The sequence below is a fragment of the Papilio polytes genome, unplaced genomic scaffold, assembly GCF_000836215.1.
Source record: "Papilio polytes unplaced genomic scaffold, Ppol_1.0 DF822845.1, whole genome shotgun sequence".
Classification (NCBI taxonomy): domain Eukaryota; kingdom Metazoa; phylum Arthropoda; class Insecta; order Lepidoptera; family Papilionidae; genus Papilio; species Papilio polytes.
Genome location: NW_013526359.1, coordinates 3,761,055 through 3,778,708, shown reverse-complemented (window position 1 = coordinate 3,778,708; position 17,654 = coordinate 3,761,055). Strand labels below are relative to the sequence as shown.

The following is a 17,654-nucleotide window of genomic DNA, read 5'->3' as shown; positions in this document are numbered from 1 at the left end:
GTCTATGAGTTTGTACTATGGTTCCATTTGTTTCTAAAGGGCCAGATATTTTTTTCGCATTATATAAGTTAAAGTATTTATGGTTTTAGTTTTTTAGTTGTAATTTGGCCGCTATCGTTAATCATGTTGTAGTTCGCTTGTTTTCATCGGCTACGTGTGAAACCTTCGCAGGTTAATTTCGGATAATTGTTCATTTTTCGGAAAAATCTTTATTATTTTGCGCTGTTAGTGTAAATGTTTAAGTTATTATTAGATTATAATAAAGATAGCTTATGTTTATCTTTGATGTATCTTGATAATTGTACCACAATTCCAATTATTAACTTTAAAAATATTGTTTTGATTTTTTTTTATGTATTGAAACTAAAATTGTGTTAAGTTGTGGCGCTCTATTGCATTCTCGTTACTTATTCATTCCTTCTTTTCTCCCATTCCGTTCATTCATAACATTCTGAATGGAATCGGGATTTATTAAAGCTTTCGAGACGGTATGTAAGATGAATGAAAAGAGGTTTTATATCCAGGAATGTATAGTTTTACAAATATTTCAGTAATTTTGATTTGTAATCTATGATTTCAGGTAAATCTATATTTTTAAAGTAAAATTGAATGCTGTAAGAACTATTACGTTATTTTTTCAACATAAGCTAATAAAATGAATACCTCAACACTTGATTGTATAAAGCCATTTCTATCGATTAACACTCTTGAAATTGCGACGTAGAAAACTCGCTAGGTGTTCAGAAACTAGAAATAGACGGTAACATCTTTGTTGGAGGTGGCCGAGAATAAATTGTACAACTAATAATAACTGGTAGGCGTGCCTAGTCTACTATAGAGTGCTCTCCTGTGTACTCCAGGGGCCGGCCATTTTGTATTTGTGGTTCTGTCACGTGGTGAAGTGACGCTACCGACATGACTACGTTTTACACTATACTTGCTAGGTTTCCATCGTCAATTATGTCTATTGTTGTCTTTATTTTGTTAAACAGAATGAGCGGAATGACGATATTGTTAGTAAAGGGGTCTTGGCAGTGGAAACCTATGGTTACATTTATAACAACTACATTACCGCTCACAATAATGTTATTGGTTAGACCAATTTATTTGACATATTCTTAGTTTTCACACATCTAGTCCAGACCAGTAGATTTTGACTTATTACAATACATACAAAAATCCAAGAACACAAATCTTTCCTATTTATAATGTAGTACAGATAAACAGTAGGCTGTAGCTGTAGGCACTAGGAACCTAAAATAGATGAAATTATTTATCTGAGAAGATTTAGAGACACAAACTGATTCAACGTAGTGAAACGGAAAACGCCGGAGCGTTTCATTCTCAAGAAATCGATTCCCACCAATGAAACTCATTGCCTCGATAATCATTGTTGCTAAAACTGTGGCCCGGCACAGCTCTGTTTCATAAACACCGCCAACGCTTATCAAATGTTATCCGTTCCCGCGATCCGGCGCGTTTCAAACATACGGTTTTTTGCATGTTTTTCTTAAACACGTCAATCGGTTGAAGTTCTACGCCTTTATTACCCCAAACTTTATCAGATTTTTTAATCTACACTTATAGTTTTAATTAGAATTTAAATTTCTCAACATAAAGCGAATCGAAAAAACAAATAATTTGCTTAGATATGAAGATATTTCAATAAAATCAGTTGCTGTTTACACGTTGACCAACTTTAAATTGTTTAACTCAAGCAATAAATAATTTAGGCAACCTTAATTTAACTTAAAATGCAATCATATTTTTTTATTACGGAGCATATTTCTCTGACCGCAATAAGACATGTCGCCAAATGCATAAATTACAAATAAAATTTTACAATCGGCATACTTACGTTTATGCAGAATCGATTGTTTGATCGTTTTGCAATGCGATGTTTGAGAACGTTTCATTTCGCAAGTGATCGATGTTGCTGAGAAACGCTTCCCAGAATATCGACCGCTTAAAGTTGGTTTCCATTGAAGTGGTTTGTCATCGTAGACTAAGGTGAACAATTGGACCGCGCAGAATTTTTATTTTCAGCGAACAAGGGTTAGCGTTGTGTAACTTTATCAAATAATTTTGTGTTTTTACTTGTGCATTATGAATTTGACATAAAGTAGTAATTCGTTCACTTTAGTGGAAACGCTGTCTTATTTTTGACGACGGAACTATAACCACTAGAAGCGTTATAAAATCACGTGATTTTGTTTAAAACATTATTTTATTGTGCTGCTACAAACAAAATCTATTGATACAAATATCCTTTTTAAATGAAGTGTTTAGAATTTAATAAAAGTCATCTTTTCTCTTTTGTTTGATTGACATCTAAAAAGACCGAGTTAGATTATCAATTAAGTTTTGTAAGTAAGTTTTTAAAGTATTATCTTGTCTTTTTAATTATTGCTTAAATATTTTTTTTAAATGCATGTACATAAACTAAACAACGATTTTTATACGCATTATGTTAAATGGATCCTTTGAAATAGATAAATAAAACATTACGTAGTGCTCGTGAGAGTCGTGTTTCTAATTAAGGACGATATATAATTAGCAGCTTACCTTCAATAACCGCAAGAAGCAGTAGAGTTTCGTGCGGCTGCGAACAGGATATCGAATTACTTGTAAAAGCCTACGACAGCCGGCTAGTTGTTAGTAAAGCATATCGCGTTTGCGAGAGAATGTTTCTGCTCTATTTGAATAAGAAAATTTGTGCTTGTTTATTTCTATCTAGTTTTGAAATATCATCTAGTCAATTCTATCTTTCGAAATTAGAATGTTTATTTTTTTTCTATTCCGTCAGTTGTCTTTGGTTTCTTTCTTTTCAATTTGATACGGTTGTTAAAGTAGTAGATTTTTTACAACGCTTATTACGTCCTGTTTACAAAAAGCTTAATAGTCAGCCTTCGTATGAATTTGTTGCGGCTGTTTGAGATGCGTGGGCACCATACGAATATCGGCTTATCACGCCAGTGCAGCCTCGTGCCGGACAAAGAACCGGTCGCAACGAGGTTGCACGCCACCGTTATAACAAGACCTTCACAAATGTATTAGACTGCAGTGTTGGTGTCGGCACTAAGAGGTCAGTTTTACCCGGACATGTCAGTCGAGTCGGTTAACACGCACTTGCGTTCAAATGTTGGAAGCGCTTTTTTTAAATCTCCCCTCGTCTTGACTCTCCCCGTGACTACAAGTGAATTCAATACCATTGGGTTTGTTTTTATTTCGCCTCGTGATGTTTTGAATAAATTATACACGAACGCGCTTAAAGTTTGCGAAACGAAAATTTGAAGAGCATCGCCGAATACAAAGTGCGCTTTAAGCTCGACGATACCAAGTCAAGACCAGAATAAGCTTAGTTAATTACGTCTGATTTAGTTTGCTTGGAAAATTGAGGATTTATGACGAATTTATGATGATAAATTTTACACAAAATGTTTTGAATACCAATACAAGAGTTGTTATGCTTATCTTTAAAAAGTTTATTATACCCGTAAAATTCATTAGACCTCATTACAAATTTAATTTTATAGAATTTATTGTATGGCGGTTTCACTATCTACAAATACATTGCATACCCTAATGTCATTAATATCTGCCTACACGTTTACATCTATGTACAATCGGGGAAAATGGCGATGGTCCACCTTAAATTGCTACAATCGTTTGAATATTTCGAAGCGAGACGCGGAACAAAAATCAATACAACGCAATTTACAAATGTGTCTGTACGAAAAAAAAGACAGTGATACACAGGTAACTTCTTTTTATTTCTTGTTTTTTCCTGAAGTGGTACACCGCGGATTTCCACAACTGTACATAGTACAAGTAGCTAGTCTAAGGGCGCTTTCCATTAATTACATTAAGCACCACTCATCGACGTGTTTAACTGGTGTACATATGCTTAATGATCGTTAGTTACCGACCTTCGTACTGACGTGACGTGACACGCTGTCCCGTCCCGTCCCGCGGCGTGCCAGCGTGCTGATTGATGAACCTTGCACTGAAGCTTGTACTCGTTGTTTGATATTTTTATCATTCAACCCGGCTCACGCATCACCTGAATCTATGTTTAACTCGTCGTCTTTCTGTATTCGGTTAGTGACCGATGGTGTTTAAATATGATTTGTTTTGCATCGTTAGTGGCTACGATTACTAAAACATTTCGTTTTATACTTAACTTACGTAAAAGGCATACATTCTTGTGGTATATTTCCTACGTAGTGTGAGATGGAATTTCTCCGTTTGACGTATTTCTTGATCGATTGGCGTTCGTGAGGCCTTGAGGCTTGACGGTCAGGTGGGAAGGGTTCAAGGTTTGATGTAGGCCTTGTAGTGCTTTTAATAAACTACCTTATCCTTGTGAAATAAGGTGTAAAATAGTTTGCCGTACATTCGGAAGGAAGTTTTACCCGATGTATTTTGAACCTAAAAATATTTTATGGTTTTTTTTTAAAGTTTTCCTGGCTATTATCAATCGAGTCTACATGTGTGCGACATAGCTCTGAGTTCTTTTAACTTTGTTGGATTTATCAGTAACAGAACATGTTTTTTTCGTATTCAAAATCAATAGGGTCTAAAAAATATACGTTTTAAAATTGACAGAAAATATAACAATTAAAATATTCAGTGTTTTCTTAACGTCGAAAAATCTTTGAAAAATAATTTCTGGAAATAAACCTGTTTTTCAATACCTGCCGCGTGTTTGTGACACGCGTCTACTTTGGCCTTGCTACCGTAACCCTGGGGTTATGCCGAAACATTTATACAATAACTATACTCATACTTCCCTCTTGTTCCTTCCATTAAAAAAACCGATGAATTTTGTTTTTTAATAAAAAAATTGTAGTAAAAGGACACGTGATTATTGTATTTGAATAAAATTAGATCTTCACATCAACTGATTTTTTTATTATTGAAAATAATATGATGCCATAAAATCAAATTTTATCGCTAAAGACCCAGCAGTCAAAACTTTTAAGTCAAGAGATTTTTTTATAATAATAAGGTGGCAAACGAGCAAGCGGCCACCTGAATCCACCGAAATAGAAAGCTGCTCATAAACATACGCAATTGCAGATGCGTTGCCTACTCTTCAGCTTCCACTTCACGCCTGTTTTCTGTGATTAATCAAGTATCAATACAACAATGTGTTTATGCAGTTAACAAAACGGATTAAGTTTACTAAAAACTTGTTATCGTTTTATATAGATTCAAAAGAATATAAGATGTTTGTTATTTTATATGAATCTTGTATTACAACTTTGTTTTTAAATACATCCAATGTCAACTAAAGTTCCTTGCAAATGTCAAATGTATCTGGTTGTATAATATTACGCGTGTTGTCTTTTATTATTTACGTTTAATGCTAAAATTATTGTTTTTATTTTATTTACAGAATTGTATTTAGAAAAATCATGTTAAATATCAATTCTCACTGCTTAATTATTGTCAATATCTTTTTAAATGATTTTTAAACTGGCGAATTACCATGTTTATGATATTAAACATATTAATTGCTAGCTTTCGCCCGCGATTCCGCCCGCTTGGAATTAGAAAAACCAGAAGTAGTCTATGTGTTCTTCCAGACTATCCTCTATACATCTATGCGTCCAGGCGTTTAGGCTACAAACTCTAACAAACATCCATCCATCTATCTAAACTTTCGCATTTATCATATTACTACGATAAGTACGATGATATGGTTATTATTGTAATGAAGATGTACACAGTCTAGTTGTTTATTTTATGAAATTAGTAACCAAATTCATTTATTTTTCATTTATTCATTTTATTAATCTAACGTATCGTATTGTTGTACTTTGTATTTAACTCATCGGCTTAATATCCTGTTTTCCTGTTGTACATACAAACACAAATATAGTTCGGAATTAACTATTGAATTAATTATTGAATGTAAAAATGTCTTTTTAATTAATACCACGTTATCACACGCATTGACCACATTTTCACGTGAGAACGGAAACCGTTCAATGTAACGGTTCGAATTGTAAGTGTGGTTTGACTTTACTGTGATAGCTGTTGCAATTGTAACCTATTTAGTAAAATGTCTGGCCTACTTGAACGATATTTAAAAAAAAACAACTTTTTTAATTTCCCAAACTAGGATAGTACCCTGTGTGATGGCACCGAGCCCCCGTGGTAATTATAATAATAAAGCCTTTATTGCTGAAGATTGTACATTTTTTTATGATTTTTTTTGTTCAAGAAGATTGTATACATGTCTATGTCCCGTGGTAATATTGGAATGTTAAATCTTACAGTTGGTTTTCACTGGACAAGTCAACCTTCTCATTTTGGTAAAAAAGAAAAATAGAAACTCATTTTGTGATATTCTCTTGACAATCATGGTTAAAATCTATATTTGACCAGAACAAAGTAGGGCGTCGGTAGCGGTATATATTTCTTCTCGCGCCTTTCAATATCGAGCAAATTAAAATACCATTCCAATCGACCTTCATTACTGCTTGACCGGTTTGTGAACGTGGCGCCGTTTAATTTGAATAGCAACACGAGCCTACCATCACCGCACCAACTTGTACGTTGTTCCAATAAAACGATATCTTTTGTAAATGACACTCGCATCATTTATGTTAAAATTTAACTATCTCAGTGTCTTCAAGGAGAACAAAAGGGTATTTTCTATTCGTATGCGAAGTAATTTTTTCAATATTTGTTACGTCGTAGTTTAAGATTTGTTATTTAATTGTATGTTTTCGTTTCAGGTAATGAAGAGTCCACAACGTGTATTTTGAAAGGAAACTGGGAATTTTATGAGAGGTAATTAAAAGTTTCTGATCGCTAGAGTGTTAGCAGCTAACGTCTAGTATGCTTTAGAGCGTGCGCACACTTGAAACTAAACTATCGCACAACTGTTTTGTCTCGCTTTGATTCCTTTCAGCTTATACGGAGGTGCGCACACTACTCGATTTTTAGTTGTGCAACTAAACAGTTGAATTGGCTGCGAAACAATCGACAATCGCACAACAGTTGTGCGATAGTTTAATTAAAAGTGTGCGCCACTTTTGTGATTAATTCACGCGTCAATGTTAACACATTACTAAATATTATTGTTAGAGATAACTTAGATGGATTACAAATAAAAATCAAAAGACTTACCGAAGTAAATCTTAATTATTTGCATAAATTCACGGTATATTGCGTACAAACTAACAATTTATACTTTAAAGACTTGTTTGTTTAGTAAATGTGTATTCTATAAGGATTGTATTTTCACTATTGAAAGGAAAATTCAGATATATGTCTACCATTCTAAGTATGCTTTCGGGGATTTACTTAGGACTGGTTGGATTGTCCCTTTTTCACTCACAGGTGTCACAAGATCCCACATCCTTGTGACCATTGTGAGCGGTTGTTTTTTCCAACCGAGCGGCAGTCGTAGTGTTAACAATGCTCTATTTTCCGTTTGCTGTTTACCAATTCGATTTATGCGGTTTGTATTGTTACGTTGCGGTTTGGGATTTTTTTTTTGTTACCAATGAATGCTATCCATTTTGCTATGAAACTATTGTTCTTTTCTAGTCCTCCAGTATGGTCTAGTTTGTTAACACGTCCCATGCCAATACGATTTTTATCACGTGAAAGTTAAATCTCCAGATCGTTGGCATTGAACGTGTTAAGTAGAGTAACATTGATAACTGTAATCTATAGTATTTATAGGAGGCGTAATGATATTTGATGTTTTGAAATGATTCTTTCTTATTACTATATTGCAAATATGGTTTTCTTTTTGTATACGACAAAGTTGTTAAGCTATCATTTTAAGGTTATCTAGTAAAATATATACGGTACTATCTATCTGGGAGCGTGTGCTCTTTAACGCTAAAAAGTTTACCTTATCCAAGGTTAAAAGTTTTATTTATAAACGAGTATAATACTGTATTGTAATTATTTGTTTACGCATCGGTTTCATCGACCGATCTATTATCTGCCTCGAAAGGGGAACGTGTAATTACATATCGTAAATAACTGAAGTTAAGTAGAAACACTTGGTTTTATTACGATCATATTACGATAGAAATCTTTTAAGTTAATATGAGATGGCTGATAGTTTTTTTTTTATGCTCAGTAGGATGTAAATGTACAACTAGTTCACGTAGTAAATAACCATCGCTTTCCAAACAATCAAAAGAATTGTGAATGCGTTGCAAGGAATAGTTCGGAAGAGTAGGCGAGTAGAACGAGCTAGTCGTGATATTATAAAGAAAGCTGTTACTCGTCAGACGTATCGACGATAAATTGTCGTTCTTAGTTCATTTCTGTTATCTGTTATCTGACAAATTAAAGATGTCAAAGCATTTTATACTTTACATTTTAAAGACGTGTATGTTCGAATCAAGCTGTCTTATACCCAAGTCACGCTCAGTAGACTGCCAGCCCGCCCGCGCACGCACCGCGACATTATTGTGAAACTCTTTGCTCAACCCCAGATGTTACAACCAGCAACTGTCGAAGGCCACACGTCAATCGAAGCCAAAGGCCCTTAGCACAATTGTGGAAACTATGCCTAGTCAGATGGTCGCAGAAAGTGAACCGTGTTCTTATCTAAGAAGGGAAGAAAATTACGACTAGAAAGTAAGAAAATTTTTCGACCTGTCAATTTGTTTCTTGACAGCTGAACTAAATCGATCTCGGTTCCATTTTTATAATTCTGTCGTAGCATTGTTGATCCACTTGCTTTCAAATTTACTAACTCTAAAGTTCGCATCAGTTATCGTAAATTTTGCACTCCGCTTCATACTAGTCTATACTATTATAATAAAGCGTAAACACACATTTCTTTGTTGCCTAAGATGTCAGCAATTACAGCATATTTTTGAATAATTCTTTTTTTTTTTAAAAGACCAACAATTACGTTAGGCTTTAGGCTATATATTTTAATGCCATTAAACTTAGGGGGTTAATATTTTGAATAAAACCTTAATGTGGGTAAGAGACCATAAGTTGCTGCCAACATCAAGGAAGCAAGGTTGTCATCATGTCATGTCATTTTGACATTTGTAATTGATAATGTGACAGATGTAAACAATAAAATTAAAAATTTTTATAACTTCATGCGGATGAAGTCGCACGGGAACAGCTAGTGTAATATAAAAATCTTTGGATTTATTTTAGCAATCAATATATGAATTAGTAGACAACGTAAGTGTTCAAAGTGAACGCATAAGATTTGTAATTTTGTTGCATAAGTATAAAATGTATCTAAAAATCTAGCACAGAATTAATTTTGATTGATTTTGACTTAATTGCCATTTAAGTAAAGTGACATAAAGGTAACCGGTTAGTAATAAACTTTCTATATTGCCTATTTGATTGATTTTTTCCGGTGTGAAGCAAGTATTAATTTATGATTTGATACAGGAATTTAAAGCTGATTTATATTTACTTGATTGTCTTATATCTATTGTGAATAGGTTATTATTAATCGATGGGATACTTCTGAAGAGTACTGGTATGACAGAAATCTGACATATACGCTTTGCCATTCAAGTGAAGATAGGGCGAATTGCTAGTTGTTTTTTAAATGTCTAACGGTGTATTACGATCATGTGAATTAAAGGTTATAAAGTTGGTATCTGTGTCATCATCATCAACTAGCCCTTATCCCTTATGAAGGGTCGGCACAATATGTGCTGCTCTTCTATACATCTCTATCAGCCAGTTAGAAGTTGATGTCTGTGTGCGACATGTATTATCTTTTAGATTACATTTTTAATTATGTGTACAAACATACATAAAACCTCAGTGAGATTAACAATGTTACGTATAATCACCTAACAACGAAACCTGATTTTGTATGTGACAGGTTGGATGGACCACTTTTAAACGTGTCGGAGCCTGTTTCACTGTTCCTCTTACTTTGTGGCATTGCATTTTGTTTTTTATTTATTTTTTAATTCAAAGTTGTTTTGAAAGCTTGCAAGTTGAAATTACCCGTGTTTAAAGTGGAGTGTGGGCGCCGTGGTCGAGCCAGTTTTGGTTTAAGGCATTTATGATGCTCGGATAAGATTTTATCTTGCTTATACTCGCAGTAACAAGATTTTTTAAATCTATATTTGTGTACATCCTTATACGAATGTTTGAATTCAAAAAGTAAAATGCGAAATTTCTTAACTAAGTTGTCTTCACACTTGGGGTTAGTTTCTTGTTTTTATTGCTCATTTAACTTATTTGTCTGCCAGAGTTTTTTTTTTTAAAACACAAGTATTGTTCAATAACTTGGCAGCAGTAGTTTCCGTGTATCCTTCGCCTATTTATACAACTTACGTTTGCCTGAGCGTACATCTGACTTCAGTCCAGGAATAGTAAATACGCATTTATCCTTGCCCAGTTAACCAGCGAGAGATGTTGCAGCGATCACTCTGGTATATTTAAGATAATTGCCAGAAACGTTCGTTTTATCCCTTAATTGCCTTCCGCTTAGATAGCGCTTGCACTCAGTTGTCTGAGTGCGTGACGCATGCGGGTCGAAGGGGTCGTATTTTGGGGGAGAAATTGTACAGTCATCATTGTGAAGTGCTTGTACAAAAGTGTCTGGGAGTACAAAAATGTTGAATATATTATGTTCATTTTATCTTAAAAACTCTAAAAGGTTTATCCCTTCACAAGAAACTATCATCGTTCTCCTAATCCTAGTGAAGTGATTGAAAGATTATATTAATTCCTAGGATCGTTTAAGCTAATATTCTTTGATAAGTTATATTATTTCGTCAAAGTTAATCCGCTCTTTGTCTCTAAGAACATGTAAGTCAAATATTAATCTTGTACAATGCAAGTCATTGAACTGCCTTACTAATAAATAGAATTGATTGCCTCTATATTTTCTTAACGGATAATTTTATTGGCTTTAGTTTCTGATAGTGTGATAAAATTAAGCTGTAGATTAATCTATTGAACATATATAACTTTTAATTTTACCTATTACGATTTTTTTTAATGTAACATAGAGACTATTACTTAGAACCGTGAAATGGGTACTAAGGGAAGATTACTTTTTACAGGTTATTTTATACGATAAACATACATTAAGGGATTGCCCAACTACTTCAAGTGGCAGTTATTGTATTTTTATGTTCTCAACATATTTGTTTTAATCTTACTAATGTAAATGTGAAAGTTTAGATGGATGGATGTTTGTTAGAATTTTTTTATTTAATAGTTATACAATTATGTATTTGTTGTAGAAAACAATTTTATACTAATTTTTATTGATGAAAAACTTTAACGTAAGAAAATCCATCAAAGGTAATATTTATTACAAGGTAAACTATTAAGAAATAAATCTGATGATGGTTCAGATGACGTTTAAAATCGTGTTCTGAATTATACATGACTCTGACGACTATTGCATTATTAAATATATCCTTTATTCATCACTACACGACAGGGGATAAACTCTTGCCAATGAATGACGGTACGGATAAACGAAAAACCTCTCGCTTAGTGATTAAAATTTTAAATTGATTTAGGTTCTTGTATCCTCCATCTAATGTATAGAAAACAGCAGCATCCTTTATTGATGCCAACTTTAAAAAAAAGATGCTATGCGATTTCTTTATAAACTAGATTTAAAACGTAAATGTCAACACTGAAGTATTTTACCTATTGTCAAAAAAGGCTACATTTATTCTCTAGCTTAGGTATGTAGGTAATATCCTTTCATCATCATGTCGTTATCTAACATTCTAAATTATACTGATATTATAAATACAATGGTTTAGATGGATGGATGGATATTTGTTAGGGTTTGTAGAGTTAAGACTTACGGAATTGGATGAAATTTGACACAGATGTAGAGGATAGTCTGGAAGAACACATTTTAATTCCGCACGGACGGAGTCGCGGGCGAAAGCTAGTTATCCATATATCAACTGTTAACGCTGAACGCATCTGTAATGAAGTTTCTTTGAAGGAGTCACGATAGTTTGATCGGAGCGTGACAGAGCGTACATTAATCTTGGTGTTCCGAAAGTAACAGCACGGCAAGATGCAAATGCCATCTGGCAATGGTTTGACATTATTGTCATTACAAAGCAATGTAATAGACCATGAATGATGCTCTAAACACGAATTCTCTTGGATTAGAATAACAGTAGAATAGCTTTTTATCAAAAACCGGTCTTGAAATACTGATGGGCAATGATTCTTTACGTTTTTGGCTTGCAACAAACTTGACATGTATTTTATGTTGTTAAATGACATTACTACTGCTGGCTTCTAATGTATTTTTTTGCCTGTCCTTGTTTACTTGTACAGAACTGTTTCAAAGCGCAATTACGACCACGTTCAGCCTTTTAGCAAACCTCTAATACCTACCTAGCCTATCTCATTAACAGAGGGGACGCACAGAAAGAGGACATTTACATATTTTAACACTTATGTAAATAGATTGTCTTGTATTTTGTGTAAGAGAGTGTCCAATCAATCTTAATAAAGTCTGATTATGTACGATGATATCGTACTATCGGGTTTGTCGCTAAGATACTATGGAGATTAATTGGCTAGGCGTGGGACGAGCAGCTTTGTTCGTGTCCGATGGATCGAAAGCTCTCCGTGTAGGCGACGAACCTAACAAGGGATACGGATTAAGCCAACTGACTTGACGACAATACACGAAATATCTATTTCCGTATAGAAATCTTGGCACTCCAATGAATATGAATATGCCTATATTGAAACTGATATCGGTTAAGCCGTAACTTGCTGAATGCCGTATAACCTACCTTGTGATGTGTGATATTGATACAGTCGGTTTAATAGTGTTCACGTCCTTCCATTAAAGGCTAACTGCAGGTCTAACACTTAGTCCTGTCAATGAAATGTATAATACATGCGGCCCTAAATTATATAGCTCAAAGGTCACAGTGACTATACCAGAAATTGGACTCGGCCATGACCTAGAATGAGCGTAGAAACAAATGATGTCTGTCACTATTTATTTTCATTAATTAAATAACCAGTGCATGACCAACATTTTTGGGGTGACAATTATTGATGTTTGTTATCAAGTGTGGCATGTTTTCACAATTGAATTTAACATCAGCTATTCTATCTTTATTTGCGAGCGTGTGTGTCTATGTATTTACTGGCTTTCACTAAGATTATCGTCTGTGTGCTAGGCTAGAGGCGGTAGCGCCGAGCTGTATGTTTGCTACGGCGCGCCGTTTCCCGGTCCTAGTAACTCAATTGGCAGGCAATCTCGCACCGGCGCCGCGCCGAGCAATTACTGCCAACACTACCCTGGCCCCCTCCACAAGCTTCCACCCTCCTCACCTCTCACCAGGCTTCGATAGGAATAGTGCTAGGAGTATCTGTGATGAATATTTCTGAACATTTCATGTTGACTGTACATACGCATTTATTTTTTTTGCATAATAGAATTCTATGAAATCATTCGCAGACTCTTAATTATGACGATATGATCGGTGAAATTTACTAAAGAAAGTGGACTTTTAAGAGTAAAGCATGCATTCAAAATGGTAAAACTACTAAACTGGGATGTCACAATATTTTTGTTACTTAAATAATTTAATTCAGTGTTTTTTTTTTGTAGCCCAGCAAATCATTAATCAAAGTTGTAAACATTTTTATCGTATTAAAAACATATTTCGATATATCGATATAACTGGAACATCACTGATCGGCATGAAAGTCTATTTCGCTGTGCGAGGCGCGCTGAAATCATATCGACTTGTTGCCGCGCCGGCAGGCAGATTTATCTCATTTCCGATTGCCTGATGACAGCGTAATCACTTGCCATGGTATGCACTCTCTAAAACTACATCTTGTACGTACATAATACAAATAAAATTCATTCCGTTTTACAAGTTAAGGATAATGAACATAGAATTTAATAGATAACCGTAAGTTTTCACTGTTTAAAATATAGAGATGACCCCTAAAAATTTTGATAAAAAAGGTTATTTAACATTGAGGTTTGCGAAATTGATCTAAACCAAGAAATATTAAAGTGCTTGTTCCGAAAGCAGTGTCTTAATACATATTTTTGGTGAAAAATCGTTGACGTCCATACTACTATCTACAATTCACCTAACAAATTTGAGTAGCTTTATTTTTTTCAATTTAATTTTTTTGGGTTATAATTATTCCGTAAATCTTAATCCCATCTTGATACCTATTCAAACACTACAGATTACTTCAAGATTTTATCCTTAGAATATCCATTAAGGAATATGCGTTACTCGACGCGCTTGTACTCAGGAATCTTACGCTCCACGCACTTTCCATCAGCCGGGTAAACCGCATTAAGACGCAATTTACGAACCATCCAATATGTCCTCGTCGCTAGGGATTACATTACACAATTCATCGTGGAAATGGAAACGTATATTACTGCTTCAAAAAATCTTGTTTAATATTAAACAATAGCCACTTTAAGTTCTTAACCATTTGCCAAGGAAAATGGGGCTTATATAACACGACTAGTCTTCGCCCGCGTCCTCGTCCGGAAATAAAAAAGTGACTAGCCTACGTGTTCGTTCTTCATCGAAACCCGTACTAACAAACATCAATCCTTACATCTAAACTTTCGCATTAATAATATTAGCATGATTAGATAAACTATTCATAAAAGCCATTATAAAAAAATGTTGGCCGTTTAGTTAATGAATGATCGATTAATTGATGAAAAAATCTAATTGTATCCATCTACAGCTATAATATTTTATTTGTTGCGGCTCAGACGTATATGTGGGCTGTTTCGAAAGTGTCGAACTCTGCCAAACATTGATACGCTTTGCCAAAGACCAATCTGAATTCAGTTGTGTTTTGTTAGGGTTGGCAGTGGTTAATTTATTTTTTTTACGTTTATAAAACATTCTTATTCCGACCAATTATATAAAACTGACTTAATTATTAATAGCCCTACTTCCAGTGTAATACACCTCTTTTCTAGGTTTCAAAATCGACAACGCATGTTAAGTTCCTTGTCTCTCTCATAGTTACGATGAGATACACTTTGTTATTTCGGAAAATGTTTTTGTAAAATAGCGTTTCTTTAATGCTGTCTACTTTTTAAACACAGCCTTGGCAGCCCTCAGCGAGTCTCGACCGCTTTCACAATGCGATCCGCTCACCTGGCTCTGCCATTATTGGACAGTTCACAGTCCGTGCGATTACTGTTTTATTTCTGTTACAGTGTTTTTTATATATTTTGTTGAGCAATTTGTAGAGATGTTAAATAGTTCTTGATCACGGTGGTAATAAGACTTCGAAGTCGACGCGTGCTGCGTATTTTTGCGTTTCATAAAATAATACAACATCGTAGTATTTTAGGAATAGTGATGTACCCATAGGATATCAAAATTGTTATCGACAGTGAGTGTTATAAACAAAAAATGTCAGGAAACGGATATAGTGAAATGTATAGCACAAATAATATGGTATAAAACAAAACGTCTTTACTAAAAAAAATCTACAAAAATATAACTAAATTGTTGTACAAATGTTTACTCTCCTGTTACTCTATTCAACTTTACTGTGGATTTCAAAAACTTGTAATGACTCGTATAGATATTAATGTTTTTTTTAAGAGAAGAGAAGTTATGTCAACATCGATAATGTGTTTGACATTGTCCCATCCCTAGCAAGGGGTCATATTAAAGCGTCGCGCCCTAAAGGGAAGTCGTAACGTCGCATTGTCTGCAGCGTAGTTCTCGCTGCGTTATCACGGACGGGGCATAGAATGCTCTGCAGTTTCCCTCCAAGTCTAGACTTGTTTACAAGTGAACAGTGAGTCTCAACGTACACGCGTTATTGTTACTTTCTGAATTCTAACTTGGACACCAGCCGTAATTGCTGTGAATTTTAAACAAAAAGACACGAATCCTTTATGTTTATAATTTTCTTCTGGATACATCGAATTTTGTATCGTTATCCAACTGTTGTACTGCTTATATATATCGATATCGATATTGTCATCGATCCGGTTCACTGGACTTCTCTTTCCCGTCAGCTCCCAGTATAAGGTATGTGGTTTGGACAGTTTCCTGAAGTTCTGATCGATTGAAGCGAAGTGTTGTTTAATAGTAAACTTTTACTATTGTTATGTATTAATGTGCTTTAATGCTATAATTTTACAAACGGGTAATTCTACAAAAGAAGGGTTATTAGAATGTGTTTTTATGTTATTTTTTAACTACTACGACTTTGACAAAAAATACAAGATTCGTTTTAATCCAAAACCCAATTGTGACATTATTGGGTCCTAGTATAAGGAAAGGATCAGTGATATCAGAAAACTCTGTTATTTTGCAATGGAATTTAAATGTAAACTCTATGTGTACTGTATTTAAAGTTTAAAGTCATGTTATCGAAGTAGTGAATGGTTATTTACTGTTGCTGAACAATCGTGCACTGCGGTGTAACGGAACGCCTTTCATGTTGGGTTAAAAGAGCTCTAAAATTATATCTAAAGCCGATAAAACTGTTTACAATTGTCCATATAAGCGATGTATACTAGAATTTAAATATCTCATACTGATGTGACCGTCTTGATATTTAAATAATCTTTACTTTAGGTATAGTTTTTTCCTTTCTCCTTGGTAGTGAACACAAATAGGGGACATATACGGCTATCTCTGAAACGTAACTGCGTTTAAATGAACTACCTTTTAAGGATAACAGCGTTTAAATGCATAAGGTAATTGCTGTTTAAAATTTAAAACTTGGATTTAAATTGTATGTGGAGTTTTTGACAATTCCAATTATGTTGTGCTAACATCGATGTAAGAAACATTGTTTTTCTTTGTATGAATGTTGTGTGTTGCTTATAACTGAAACATGTTTTTAAACTAAGATTTAGCCACTGTAGGTATATCTATATTAACATGTTTTGTTTGCATTTCTATAAAAAATATCGATCGTTTAGCATTAGGTATAAGTATGGACGCAGAATATCTGTTTCCAAGTTGATGTATGCTATAAAATTACAAGTATAGCTTGTTATCGGCAATGTAATTGGTATAGAGGCTTGCAAGTCTGTGGGAAAGCTTGTGTTATGGCCGGATCGACCCGTCGGCGACGGCACCCTTCCTGCGATGATAACATATATCGACACATGTGTGCTTGAAATCAATGTATGTGTATGTTTTTTTTAATAATTCCAAAGGGAATATATACCCACTTGAAGTATATGCCTAAGAGCGCGCGCACACCTTTTACTAAACTATCGCAGAACTAGTCGCGCTTTGATTCATATGAGTTTTATCGAAGCTTCGCACACTACTCGATTTTAGTTGTGCAACTAAACAGTTGAATTGGCTGCGAAACAATCGACAATCGCACAACAGTTGTGCGATAGTTTAGCGTGTGCGCCCGCTTTAAATATGCATAATTGATCGAGCTACATTTAAAAAGTTTTGTTGTTATTTTAGCCACTTTAAATGAAACAGTTTTTATTTATTGAAATTTCACTAATTCCCTACTTTTCTAATTCTCTACAAATAAGTTGTTCGAAGTTTGAGTCCGCTAGTCGCCTACGGGTTTTTCAAACGACTCCTTAACTACGGTCTGACGGCCCAGTTCTGTCCATCTCCGGTGCCCACTTACCATAATACGCAATTGACAGGCCGGCCTATCGGCTCCCCCCC

At 34.5% G+C, this 17,654-nt stretch overlaps 1 protein-coding gene across 1 annotated transcript in view; it reads left to right on the top strand.

Annotated features, from left to right (window-relative positions):
- LOC106105336 (dual specificity tyrosine-phosphorylation-regulated kinase 3) overlaps positions 1-17,654 on the top strand; it is a 68,880-nt gene that overhangs the window by 22,899 nt on the left and 28,327 nt on the right. The window contains exon 4 of the mRNA XM_013285627.1: positions 6,750-6,804. Coding sequence (XP_013141081.1) covers positions 6,750-6,804 — 55 coding nt within the window. The remainder of the gene's footprint in view (positions 1-6,749; positions 6,805-17,654) is intronic.